Genomic DNA, 13,718 nt, shown 5'->3' on the forward strand with positions numbered 1-13,718 from the left:
AGTCCCCCCACATCTGGAGCCCAGCTCCACATCCTCTTTCCAGCCATCTGCCTTCCTCGCAATTTCCCAAGCCTCGTGCTCCCTTTCCTCCCCAAAGCTTTAAACATAATTTCTGCCACGACCGTGTGTCTCTGATCCCTGGCACTCCTATTCATCCTACAAAGCCCAGTTCTCACCTTCTTCCCCCAGGATGCCTTCCTAGCTCATCTCTGGGCCACCCTAAGCCCTCTCACTTCCTCTGGCCCCCGGCCTGGCCGCAGGGGACTGGACTCTGTCCAACTCTGTCTCTCCAGCAGGAGGGCATCCTCAAGGGCAGATCTGATGCAGAATTGTCCCACCACGTGGACTAAGACACGGAGTTGCTCTTGAAGAGGTTTTGGTGGGGGTGGCGGCGGGGGGTGTGTGTGTGTGAGACTTCTTGGGAGAATGCGGCTTTACACAAGCAGGGCCTTGGAGCCAGGGCTCTGGCAGATGCATAGGAGTTGGGGAGACCCCACACCAAGGAGGAGAAGTCAGAGTTAACCTCTGAATCCTCCACACCTCAGACGCTGGGCCAGGACGGGAGAGGCCGTCCGGAAGGACGCTGGGGATGCTGGCTGTGCGCTGGGTCCTGGAGGCCGGAAGGATGGTGGGGTGGGGAGCCAGAAGAGGGGTGTCGGGACACGCAAGGCAGAGCAGGAGAGAGCAGAAAAGCATGTCATCACTCAGAGCCAGACCTTGCGTGTCCTTCCAAGCTCCCGAGGACTGGCTGGGGCAGGGCCAAGGCAAACCAGCCACCCCTGACCCAGTGCAGGCCCTAACTTGGGACCAGTGAGGCCCAGGGTCACCCCTTCACACCAAAATCCTGCTGTCCATGTGGCTTCCAAGGCTGACCTCAGCTACTGGACCCTCTTCACCCGCTGGAGGCCTAACCTGGCTTTTCTCCAGCCACACCCAGCCTGGTAACCCGCTGCTTCTGTGGCTGATGAGACCCTGGCCCAGAGCCCTGGGTCTGGGGTCTTCAAGGAAGCCCACCCGGCCTGTGCCAAGCCCCGCTCCCGGTTCCCTGGGCTCACTCTCACTCCCTCCCCGAGTGACTGGCTGGGGCTTCCTTCTGCACCCAGCACCCGGGTTGGGGACGAGGGGGATGGGGACTGACCTCCTCACCCACCGGCAGGGAGCTGTCTGGGGGCTTCCCTTCCTCCTCCAGCCCCATTGCCATCTCCAAGCCTTTGATCTTAGGGGACACCCTTCCTGGAATCCCAGAACCTCCACCAGGGCCTGCTGACCTGCTGGGGACGGGGGACGGGGGGGCGGGGGTGGCCGGGAAGGCTGTCTCGGCAGGGCGCCCACAGAGCTGCTCCCTGAGTGTTGGCGCTCCTCCCCTCTAAGCACACCCTACATCTATTAGGTACCTACTGGGTGCCAGGCCCCAGCCCATCAGTTCCCCAGTTTGGAGCTCTGGGCCCCTGGGCGGGGGTCTGGGAGCCTCCCGGGCCGGTTCCGCCCGCCGCCCCGCCCCTCCCCGGCTGCCCTTGGGTGCTGCCCAGATGATGAATAATTCGGGGCCTGGCTCTGGTGGCCCAGGGCCAAAGGCTCCCGGGTGGGCGCCGACCACCCCGGCCACCCGCATCCCTTTCCCTGAGCCCAGGAGGACGTGCCCTCTCCCCCAGGCGATTGCGCGGGTTTCCGGACCGGCTGGGGTTGCCCACTGACCCCCATCAGCTGGGCCGGGCCACAGGGGCGTGGCCAGTGCAGGGGGAGGGGCCCGTGAAGACAACGGAGAGACAGAGAGACAAGGACAGACAGGGCGCCGGCTGCGGATCCGAGCCCCGGGCCGGGGCTATTTTTAGGCCCCGCGGATCTCCCTTTCGGGCCCCGAGGGCTCGTCGCCCCTCCTCCAGCCCCGACGGACCTCACGCACCCCGGCGTCCGGAGCTGCCGCGCCCTCCATCTGTGCCCTGCGGGGACGTGAAAGGCCGGGGGTTCTCTGGGCGGCCCGCCCCTGGCCGTGCCTCGGTTTCCCCGGGGGCTCCGGGAGGCCGGACCGCCCTGCTCCCCGCTCCGCCCTCCCCGGCCTGGGCCCGGCGCCGGCCCGCCCGCGGGGCTCCGCGACAGGCGCGACCCCCGCGCGTCCCACCGGTCACCGTCTCCAGGTGAGGCCGGGCCGCCAGGTTAGGGGCGGGGCGTGAGAGCGGGCGGGTGTGTCCCGCGGAGGCCCGCCCCGCGGTGGGTGTGTCCCCGCGCCGGCCGGGCAGCCAGGTGCTGGGTGTCGGGGCGGGGGCGTTGTGGAGACCGGGTCTGTGCCCCGAGGGGGCGGTCGCGCCCGCACTGTACGCCCTGGGCCCGTCCCAGCGTGGCTGAGGATGTGCTCTGGGCGCGTCTCCCTGGGTGGGCGCCGAGCCGCCCAGGGTCCTCGGATGTGGCAGGAAGGGTGCGAGGTGCTGGGTGCGGCCGCGAGCAAGCGTGGCCGTGCGTCCGTGTGTCTGGGCGGGCGCAGCGGAGGGTCTCCGCGCAGGTCTGCAGCGTCTCTCTAACTCGGTGTCCATCGCTCGGGGTCCATCCGTCCCCACGGCCAAAGGCCTAGGGCTGGTCCCCTCACCGCACACCACACCTGCCCTCCTGTGCGGCCCCCACACCCGCCGCTGTTGGCCACTGAGTGGTGAGCCCTCGAGGGCACCCATTGTACAGATGAGGGAATGAGGCTCCCAGGGCGGAGCTGGAATGACTGTGGAGGCGCCCCCCCAACCCCGCCCCCTCTGAGGTGGGAGCCGGTCCTGTCACAAACAGGAAAAGTTCCCGGAAATTAAGCCTTGTGATGTGGGGAGGGGAGACAAGAGCAGGCCTGGGACCGACAGGGGCCCTACCCGTAAGTGTGCGTCTCCCGGGGTGTCTGCGGAGGGGTCCTGGTCCAGGGCCTGCGAGGCTGCCCAGGCATGGGCTGGCCTGGCCCCCGCAGCTTTACACCAAAGGGCGGCGGCCTTCACTTGGCCAGAGCTTGGAGGACTCAGCAGACATGAAGGGGGCCACCTCGGGGCTGTCCCCTGCACACACGGCCAGCCCGCAGCACCCCAGGAGCCGGCAAAGCTCTTCAGGCATGGGGTGGGGGCGCGGAGGGCCATGGGGACAGGTCAGGCCTGGGTAGATCAGCCAGAATACCAGTAGGCGACTTTGTGTCCCCGTTTTCTGCATTTCGCAGAGGGGGGGACACTGAGGCTTGGCGGCGTTGGCCTGCAGCTTGGCGGTGGCAGATCAGGGACTCCAGTCCGAGCTGGTGGGAGCGCATCTTCGCCCCTGCAGGGTGTCTGGATGCGCCCGGAGACAGGCGGCCCGGCAAGCTGGGGGATGAAGTGTTGAGCGGGAGACGGATGTGTTGAGAGACGGCTAGCTCCGGAGCCGGAGGAGAGCCCGGCCGGCAGCCGCCAGCAGGCAGGGGAGGGGCCTGGCCCTTGGGAACCAGGGATCGCATTCCACTGGCGGCTGAGCTTGGGAGGGCCCAGCCTGGTGTCTGTGCCTCTGGGGCAGGATGGAGCAGTCCACCCCCGCCCTGCCATGGCCCAGCCTTACCCAGGTGGACTGATGTCCTCCAAGAAGTTCCAGGAGCTGAGATGGAAGTTCTGGATCCCAGGACCCAGCCTCGTTCCCGTCAAGGTTCTAGAACCTCGGCCCCTTAGAATTCTGGACTTGAGGACTCCTGAGTTCCAGAACCAGGAACTTGTTAGAATGCCAGAGCCTTTGTTAGAATGTCAAAGCCCAAACCTCCCTGCTCTTGGGCCATGGAAGCCTGGGTCTGTGCAGCAAATCTGGGGTGGGAATCGGGGGTCCGTGCACAGAGAGGGAGGCGTATTCCCCCAAGGGCCACACAGGACTGATTCTGGACTTCGCACTGTGTCAACAGTCTCCTGCAGGGGAGGGCCTGCCATGCCTCTCGCCAACTTCGGAGGGCAAAGGAGGCCTTGCCAGGGGTCCCTACGGGCCTGGCCCGCGTGCCTAGGGAACTTGAGATGGCAGCTATCACCTGAACCTGTTGGGGGGAGGGGGGAGTGGAAACCACCAGCTGTGCCCAGAGAGAGTCACGCCAGTTTCCAGCCTCCCCCACGGCCAAGGGCTCTGGGTCATAGGTTTGTTCCCAGACAGGGGAGACGTGAGGCAGTCTCAGGGTATGTGGCCCCACGGCGAATGAGAAGTGCCTGAGCTCCCACGCAGGGTGGTGCCGTGAAACCCCAGGAGGAGCTGGTGGTCCCTCCAGGCTGAGGTCGGGTTAGGGGCCGCAGGCACAGCCCAAGTCCCCAGAAAGGTTCAGAAACAGTGTGTAGCAGCTCTCGAGGGAGCGAGTGCCCCGTCCTAAGAGGAATCCAAATGTAGGCCAAGTCTGTGACTGCAGAGAGCGGGCCCCTTGCTCTGCATGGAGGGTAAGGGCGTGATCACTGTGAACAGCCCCTGCACAGCCACCCACCTCTCTCTGGACCCCGTTTTCTCACCGCAGCAACCCCCCAACCAAAGTGGCCGTGGCCATGGCCTTGGCTCCCGGCCTGGAAGCAAAGCTCAGTGCGGTTGCCAGGGACTGGATAATTCATGAGCAGCGATAGGGAGTCGCTGAGCAGAGGGGCCAGGCCAGCACACCAGTTAGCAGGACGGGGAGCCAGGGCTGGCGCGAAGTGAGCGCCTACAGGGCACTAAGCCCTGTACCCAGCTTAGCTCACTCCTGTCCCCCCATTCTACAGGAAGGGAACTGGGAGCTCCCAGCGGGGGCCTGTGACGGGGTTCATAGCAACACCCGGATTCCAATCTGGCCAGACCCGCTTTCTAGAAAATTCCAGCCCTTAGAGCAAATTGTGGTCATGGGGACCCTCCACACCAGGGTTCCCTCCGGCCGGCAGGCCTGCGAATCATTTACACGGGCTTGCCCACAGCAAGGTCTGGATTTACACCAGATCAACTCAGGCCAGGCTGTGGGGCCTCGGAGGAGAGATTCGGCCTCTCTGGCACCTCTGTCTTTCCCTTCTGCAAAATGGGGGTCACGGAAGGAGCTTTCTGAGTTCTAACTGCCCGCCGGCCCTACCTCCTGCCCACGCCCACCCACCTGCGTCCCCTCTGCCCTGCTCCCAGGGCAGCCTCACTGACCACACAGGGGGACCTGCGGTGTAGACCCAGGGCAGGAGCCCAGGGACCCGCCAGTTAGGCCCCAGCGCCCCCAGCGGCCTCTCTGGTGTGTCCTTCTCGGCACTGGGAGCTGATCTCTGGATGGTCTGTTGCTTCGCTTCTGCGCGACAGACATCTCCACGTCTGGTCTGTCCACCCACACTCGCGGCAGCTAGGCCCGGCGTCTCCGACGTCCTCCCGCAGCCCCGGAGGGTAACAGGTCGCTCTCGCTGCCATTTTTAGCTCGTCCCCAGGGAGTCTGTTGCTCCAGATGAGCTGGGTTTTTCTGTTTTTGTTCCCAGAATGGAACTAGATTTCTGCATTTATTTCTTCATTATAAAAACAATGCCACAGGGCGCCTGGGGGGCTCAATCTTTGAGCTTCTGCCTTTGGCTTGGGTCATGATCCCGGGGTCCTGGGATTGAGCCCAGCATCGGGCTCTCTGCCCTGCAGGAAGCCTGCTTCTCCTTCTCCTATTCCCCCTGCTTGTGTTCCCTCTCTCGCTGTGTCTCTCTCTGTCAAATAAATAAATAAAATCTTTTTTTTTTTTTAAATGCCATGAGAACGGGGGGGAAAACCCACACAATCCCACCATGGGCAAGACAGCATTTTCCAAAAGTGCCGGAAGTGTCAGGCCTCCCATGTACGTGCAGGTCCAGTGGTGACCTCAGAGCCGGTGGCCTCAGGCCACCCACCTGCTGCCCTCCTCACCTCGCACACATCCCGTCTCGCAGCGGCTGAAATCTGCCCTGGGTTGTGCAGTAGGCTGAGGGCTCAGCCCGGTGACGAGCCAGCGGGGCCACGGAGCCCAGGGCGAAGAGACCGTTTGCCTGGGCTCACGCAGGGGCCGCCAGGTTGGTGGTTCCCGGCCACAGCTCCTTGGTTCTTCTTTGTGACTCAGAAAAGACTCCCGGTGTTGTGCTCCAGGGGCCACAGAGCAGACGACACGGGTCCTCACCCTGGTGGGTCACTGAGTCTGGGGAGGGCCAGAGCTGGTGGTAGTAGCGGTGGGAGCCATGATACCAGCGCTCTTAGTCATAGTAATACTGCGTGGGGCGTGAGAGGAGCCAGGACAGGCTTCTTGAAAGAGGGGATATTTGACGTGGGTATTGAAGATGGTGTAGGAGTTCACCAGGCCCCCTCCAGGGAAAATGCACAATGACTCACCAGCAAATCTTCTCTCTGCTCCCCCAGGCGTGCCTGAGCCAGCGCCAGCTCTCCCCACCCGCTGCGTCGGCCCGATGGGGTGGTGACCCTCCGCTCCCCGCTCCGGCGCCATGTGGCCTAATGGCACCTCTCTGGGGCCCTGTTTCCGGCCCACCAACATCACCCTGGAGGAGCGGCGTCTGATCGCCTCTCCCTGGTTCGCGGCCTCCTTCTGCGTGGTGGGCCTGGCGTCCAACCTGCTGGCCCTGAGCGTGCTGGCGGGGGCGCGGCAGGGCAGCTCGCAGGCGCGCTCCTCCTTCCTCACCTTCCTCTGCGGCCTGGTGCTCACCGACTTCCTGGGGCTGCTGGTCACCGGCGCCATCGTGGTGTCCCAGCACGTGGTCCTGTTCGACTGGCGCGCCGCGGACCCCAGCTGCCGCCTCTGCCAGTTCATGGGCGTCATCATGGTCTTTTTCGGCCTCTGCCCGCTGCTGCTGGGGGCCGCCATGGCCTCGGAGCGCTACCTGGGCATCACCCGGCCCTTCTCGCGGCCCGCGGGGGCCTCGCAGCGCCGGGCCTGGGCCACGGTGGGGCTGGTGTGGGCGTCGGCGCTGGCGCTGGGCCTGCTGCCCCTGCTGGGCGTCGGCCGCTACACGGTGCAGTACCCGGGCTCCTGGTGCTTCCTCACGCTCGGCGCCCAGCCCGGGGACGTGGCCTTCGGGCTGCTCTTCACCCTCCTTGGCAGCTTCTCGGTGGGGCTGTCCTTCCTGCTCAACACGATCAGCGTGGCCACCCTGTGCCACGTCTACCACGGGCGGGAGGCCACCCAGCAGCGCCCGCGGGACTGCGAGGTGGAGATGATGGCTCAGCTGATGGGCATCATGGTGGTGGCCAGTATCTGCTGGATGCCGCTGCTGGTGAGTGCGGCCGGGGGCCCTGCCCAGGGCTCCCACCACCCTCGGTGGCTTTGCTGACTTACCTTTAGAGATCGTGTTTATTTGGGAGGGAGAGAGCACAAGCAAGAGCCCAGGGAAGGCCAGAGGGCGGGGGAGAAGCAGACTCCCTGCTCAGCAGGGAGCCCAACGCGGGACTCGATCCCAGGACCCTGGGATCACGACCTGAGCCGAAGGCAGAGGCTTCACCGACGGAGCCTCCCAGGCGCCCCTCCACAGGGGACTTAAATCCTCAGGTTCTCATCCACCCAAGAAAATGTGGGCACAGACCCCAGTGTTCGAATGTCCTTGCTTGAGGAGCTCCCAACGAGACACAGATGACCCCCAGCTGGGGTCAGGACTGGGTTGCCCAGGGAGGGACTCCCATGTTCTATCTGGGGTATCAGAGGAAGTTTTCCAGAGAAGGGGTATTGGAGCTAGGGTTTTGAAGGATACATAGGAGTTTACCTACTAAACAAGAAAAAGGAAGGCATTCTAGGTAGTATCACTGAATCATCAAACATTTCCCAAGCCTACTAGTTCTGAAACCGGGCTCTGGCCAGATTTTCTGACTCGGGGGAAAGCTTGGCTGAAGTCCTTCCACTGTCAGTGTGGTTCCCATTTGGGGTGGTATTTTTTTCCATTTCTGATTTGATCAGGACATGTCTGGAGTCTGAAGTCAGACACTTGGTGTCCGACTCGTGCCCAGCAAGGACTTGCTATGTGACTCTGGTTCTGGGCTCCCCCTCCTCCAGCCTTGGTGATCAGGGGGATTAAAGAGCGTCTGCCTTTCCGAGTTATAGTGAGACGGAAATGAACCCATTAATCATTTGGCCCTTCCGCAAACATTTCATGAGTGACTCCTATGTTCCAGGCTCTAGTCCAGACACTGAAGACGCAGCAGAGAACAGAAGTGACAGAGATCCTTCTTGGAACTCTTGCCAGTGGGGAAGGCGGGCCATAAACCTTGTGTATGGATGCAGGAAGGGGTCCATAGTAGGAAGTGAAAAGAGCTAGAACAAAAACCAAACCTGCAGGGGTGCCTGGTGGGCTCAGCTGTTGGAGAGTGTGACTCTTTAGTTCAGGGTTGTGAGTTCGAGCCCCCTTCTGGGTGTAGAGACGACAAAAATTAAATCTTAGGGGGAAAAAACACCCTGCAAATGGAAAGATCACAAATTTGTTTTTTTGCTTTTGCTTTGTCTTTTTTGTTTTGCTGAGAATTTTTTACAAATGTAAGTGGTCGGAGGAAAACCGCAAAGAAAGGAGCATCACATTTTGACATTTTTTGACACGTGACAATGACACGGAATTCAAATTTCCGCATCCAGAAATAAAGTCCTGTTAGAACATAGCCACACCCGCGTGCTTCCTCGTTGCTCGGAAGCTGCAGAGCCTAGCTGTGGCCGAGACTGTGTTTACAAAAGTTATTACACCGTCCTTGAAGAAGAAGTGTGCCACCAAGGGGCCCCAGAAGTCATTTAACAATTTAAGGAGCGTCTGTCTAGAATGCCTTCCTGAGTTTTATTTAGCAGTAATACTCTTACCCATGCTTCAGAGCCCCCGCTGGAATGGTTCAGAGCAGAGCAGGGCCCATTCTGGATGTCCCAAGAGACTGGGCCCGATGGTGGTCAGGGACCTCTCAGTGAAGGTGACATTTGAGCAAAGACATGGTGGAGGTGAAGAAGTGAACTATGTGGAGATCTGGCTTGGGGGGGGGAAGCATTCCAGGAAGAGGGCATAGCACATGCAAAGGCCCTGGGGCAGGACCCTGCCTGGCATGTTAGAAGATCAGTGAGGAGGAACAGAGTGGGTGCAGGGGAGAAACGGAGGAGGGGAGGGCGGAGAGGGGACGAGGGGGCACTGCAGGGAGGACTTGGGCTTCTCCGCCAGGGAGGTGGGAGCCCTGGAGGGCTGTGGACAGAGGAGGACCTGACTCGGGTGCTGCCCAATAAATATGAAGGGTAATATCCATGAGAACAGGCCTGAGAAGGGCACCTCAGGGCAGAACAAGAGCATATTTTCCAGCCAGAAGCAGCATTCTGTGGCTGCTGCTCCCGCGGGACCCCATCGGTGCCAGCAGCTGGGACCCACCCCAGGAACTGGCTCCTTGCTGGCTCTCTGCTTCCCTCCCCTGCGTGAGGTGCACACACATGTCACCTCCCAGGACCCTGACCTCTCCTCCCGGCCACCCAGCCTCCAGTCTCTTGGGATGCCCAGAATGGGCTCTGTCCCGCTCTGAACCATTGGAGCTGAGGCTTTGAAGCACGAATAGGAGTTCACTCACTGGACATAAGGGGAAAGGCGTCCCTTCCCTTAGGTAGAATCACTGAATCATTAAACAACTACTAAAACAACAACAACAACAACAACACCTCCTGAGTCCCCTTTGTGGGAAAACTTTTCCATAAAGAGCCATAGGTAAATATTTAAACATGGCCTCTGTCACAGATACTCAGCTCTGCCGTCCCAACCGGATGGGAAAGCAGCCACCGGAAACAAATGGGCGTGGCTGAGTGGGTAGGACAGGGAGCCCTATGTGGGGCTCGATCCCAGGACCCAGGGATCATGACCTGAGCCGAAGGCAGATGAAAGCAGAAGATTAACCAACTGAGCCACCCGAGTGTCCCCCAAAGATCTTAAATCATCTCTGCCCCACGTGAAGTTTGAACTCACAACCCCAAGATCAAGAATTACACGGTCCACAGACTGAGCCAGCCAAGTGCCCCAGTATGAATATTTCACCATAATAACTTACTTTAATGTAATAACTTAACACAATATGAATTATAATTATGCTTAATATGAATTTTAATTATAGTTATAAAATATACATTATGACTATCACATTGTTGTATTATAATTTATGTTTAATTATATAAATTATACAGTTATATAATTACAATTGTAATATTCTGTAATTTTAAATACCATATAATATATACCTCTAGTATATTAGTATAATGATAATTTACAATGTGAATTATTAAATAACTCCTTTTTCCATATTTGTAAATAACTTACATATATATCATACTAAACATAAATTTCAATAGTGACAAAATATATTTAAATAATTCAATATACAAATTTAATATAGAATTATTTCGTGTAAAACCATGTCATAAATTATATAAATTTTAATATAAAATAAAGTTATTTAAAATAAAACATACAGGGTCGCCTGGGTGGCTCAGTGGGTGAAGCCTCTGCCTTCCGCTCAGCTCATGCCCCGGAGTCCTGGGATCGAGCCCCGCATCAGGCTTCCTGCTCCGCGGGGTGGGCGGGGCCTGCCTCTTTCTCTCTCTCTCTTGTGAATAAATAAATAAAATCTTTGAAAAATAATAAGCTAGGGGTGCCTGGGTGGCTCAGTGGTTTGGGATGCTGCCTTCCGCTCAGGTCATGATCTCAGGGTCCCGGGATCGAGCCCCGCATCAGGCTCTCTGCTCCGCAGGAAGCCTGCTTCCCTCTCTTTCTCCCTCTCTCTCTACCTGCCTCTCTGCCTACTTGTGATCTCTGTCTGTCAAATAAATAAATAAAATCTTAAAAAATAATAATGATAACAAGCTAAATAGAACATAGAATATAAGAACTAAGAATCTGGGGTGCAGTGGGAAAGTTTCATCCTGACATGTTCAGAATGGGAGGGGGTTTCAGGGCCCAGCGAGGCGGGCCGGCTCCGGGGCTCCCTCCCACCCGCACCCGGAGGCGCGCAGGAAGCTGAAGCTCAGAGAGGCCGGGCAGCCCTCCCCGGGTCACACAGCAAGGCAGGGCCAGGAACGGCGAGGGTCTCGCGGGTGGGCGTGGGCCGCGGGGCAGGGGCTGGCGGGCGGCCGGGCTAACTGCTCTGATCCCCCGCAGGTCTTCATCGCCCAGACGGTGCTGCGCAGCCCGCCGGCCATGAGCCCCAGCGGGCAGCTGTCGCGAGCCACCGAAAAGCAGCTGCTCATCTACCTGCGCGTGGCCACCTGGAACCAGATCCTCGACCCCTGGGTGTACATCCTCTTCCGCCGGGCCGTGATCCGCCGCCTCCACCCTCGCCTCAGCGCCCGGCCCAGGTCGCTGTCCCTGCGGCCGCAGCTCACCCAGAGACGTCCAGTGCCCTAGAGCCGGTCGGCTGCGGGGAGGTGGGGGGGGTGGGGGTGCTCTCCCAGCTGGCGCGTCCCTCCCGAGGACACAGCTGCCTGTTCTGGGGTCCCGGCAGCCCGGAGTCTCAGAAGGACCAAGCCTTGGAGTGGCAGGATTGTGGGCTGTTCTTCCGCAGCCTTGGAGACCCCCTAACGCTCCCCGGATGCCCCTTTCCCGGCCCCCTCCGGCCCCAGGAAGGGTGATGTCAGGTCAGGGGGCGTCCGAGGAAAGGACACTTACAAGCCTCCCCTTCCAGCAATCCTCTGCGAATGGGGGACTCCGACCCCTGACTATGACCTGCTTTCTGGGGTACGGTTGATGCCCTTGGACACCCCAACCCACGAAGGCTCTGCTTAGGAAATACTGAGTGTGCACGGGTGAGACCCCTCCCTTGCCAAAATATATCACGGCCCCCTCGGCCGAAATTTCCCTCGGATCTGAAGTCATCAGTCTTTAAAGTTTGTGCATTGGATCGCGTTGGACCACGTGCCCACGGCAGCCAGAGCAGAGCTGGGGGCGGGGGGCCGAGGGGGTGCCTGTTTCGTTCGCTCAACACTGAAGGTGCCCAGGGCCTTGAGCAAACGCACCTGGCGCATAGTAGGTGCTCAGTAAACATCGGTTGAAGGGACAGATGATTGAGGCTTTGCAGAGCGCAAGCTCCGTGCAGGCCGGCTTCGCACTTAGTAAAGGGCTTGGCACAGAGCAGCGGCTTAGAAAACATCCGGTGAGGTCAGGTGCGCCCCCTCCAAACCCTCATGCCTGCCCCTTTGTCTGTCCTCTTTGTGAACTCCCCCCAGAATGACACACGCAGCTGCAGGGGTGGGAGAGGTGCCTTTATTCCCCATGAGCCCTCAAGGTACATGAGGACACAATTGCCCCCTGACCCCCGTTTCTCTGCCTCCTGCCCACATGCCCCCCCCCACGCACGCACACCCAGCTTTCCACTCCACAGACCTGGGATCTGCTTACACTGCCCTGAGCCAGGCCCGAGTGAAACTAAAGTCCCTGTTTCCACTCTTCCTCCTCCCCCAACACCTCCCTGCTGGGGGAATGGGGTCACCTGCTGCCTCCAGGGGACCCAGCTGGGAGGGACAGCAGATTGTGGGGGGATTATGGGAGCCAAAACTGTGTTGCCCTCAAGCTACAGCTCCCCATGGTGGGGAAGGGGCTCTGACCCCATAGGAGCAGACCTTGACTCCTTGAGTGTGGGGGAGGGGACAGGCTTCTCAGCTAGAGACTCAGGGGGCTGGGAGTGCGGAAGGGCCACCCCGGGAGCCGAACTAGAGAGGATAGATCTGGTGGGTGCGGTGGACTTCTGGGGTCCTAGCTGGGGCTTGGGGAAGAGGGCTGGTTTCTGGGGGGCTGAGGGGATCTGTGGCTGTGGGGCTAGGTGGGAAGTTGGTGGGCTTCGGCCCAGGCCGCTGTTGGCCTGCATTCCATGTACCAGATCATGGGGCTGGGGCTGGGGCTGAGCAGCTATGCTAGGGGCCAGAGTCAGGACTCTGGGCGGTGGGCCTGGGGGCTGATGTTGGGCTGGGGGAGTGAGATCAGCTTGGGCTCTAGGGTCAAGGCCAGAGGTCTGTAGGTGGAGTCCATTTCTAGAGCTGAGCTGGATCTTTGAGCTGGTCTGGGTTCTGGAGCTGGACTGGGCGCCAGAAACAGGCTGGGTTCTGGAACTAAGGTAACTTCCAGAGCTGGGCTGAGTTCTTGTACTGCTCTGGGTCCCAGAGTTGGGCTGGGTCTCAGGCTGGGTCTCTGAGGTGGACTGGGTCTCAGGACTGAGCTGGGTTCCAGAACTGATCAGGGTTCTGGAGCTGGGTTGGGTTTCAGAGCTGAGCTGAATCTCAGAGGAAAACTGCATTCTTGAGCTGAGCTGGGCTCCACAGCTGGGTTGATTTCTTGTGCTGCTCTGGGTCCCAGAGCTGGCCTGGGTTCCAGAACTACTCTGGGTTCTGGAGCTGGGTTGAGTTCCAGAAAGAGGCTGGATTCTAGAACTGAGATGAATTCCAGAGCTGGGCAACATTCTTGACCTGGGCTGGCTTCCAGAGATGGGCTGTGTTTCTGAGCTGAACTCAATCTCGCGACTGAGCTGGGTCTCAGATTTGAGCAGGGTCTCAGGACTGGACAGAGTTCTGGAGCTGAGCTGGGCTCCAGAGCTGGGTTGAATTCTTGCACTGCTCTGGGTCCCAGAGCTGGGCTGTGTCTTGGAGCTTAGCTGGATTCCAGAACTGGTCTGGGTTCTAGAGCTGGACTGGGTTCCAGAAACAGGATGGGTTCTAGAATTAAGGTAATTTCCAGAGCTGAGCTGAGTTCCTGAACTGCTCTGGGTTCCAGAGTTGGGCTGGATCTCAGGGCTGAGCTGAATCCTAGAGCTGGGCTGAAATCTTGCACTGG

General features: G+C 59.7%; 1 protein-coding gene across 2 annotated transcripts; it reads left to right on the forward strand.

Moving 5' to 3' along the window:
* The first annotated feature begins 1,596 nt into the window (after window positions 1-1,596).
* Window positions 1,597-11,760, forward strand: TBXA2R (thromboxane A2 receptor). Of its 2 annotated transcripts, none has more exons than XM_004771388.3 (3): window positions 1,597-2,135; window positions 6,316-7,184; window positions 11,058-11,760. In XM_004771388.3, exons 2-3 carry the CDS (start codon window positions 6,399-6,401, stop codon window positions 11,301-11,303), a joined length of 1,032 nt encoding a protein of 343 aa, XP_004771445.1. In that variant the 5' UTR covers window positions 1,597-2,135; window positions 6,316-6,398; the 3' UTR covers window positions 11,304-11,760. The 2 variants fall into 2 exon arrangements, with proteins under 2 accessions (XP_004771445.1, XP_004771446.1); XM_004771389.3 differs by lacking the exon at window positions 1,597-2,135 and adding an exon at window positions 2,152-2,848.
* The last annotated feature ends 1,958 nt before the right edge of the window (window positions 11,761-13,718 follow it).

This window comes from Mustela putorius, unplaced genomic scaffold, assembly GCF_011764305.1.
Source record: "Mustela putorius furo isolate JIRA1106 unplaced genomic scaffold, ASM1176430v1.1 tig00000095_pilon_pilon_pilon, whole genome shotgun sequence".
NCBI classification, from domain to species: domain Eukaryota; kingdom Metazoa; phylum Chordata; class Mammalia; order Carnivora; family Mustelidae; genus Mustela; species Mustela putorius.

Coding starts and splice junctions, on each gene's coding strand:
- TBXA2R (XM_004771388.3), top strand. CDS start 6,399: ATGTGGCCTAATGGCACCTCTCTGGGGCCCTGTTTCCGGCCCACCAAC. Junction 7,185..11,057: donor TCTGCTGGATGCCGCTGCTG/GTGAGTGCGGCC, acceptor GATCCCCCGCAG/GTCTTCATCGCCCAGACGGT.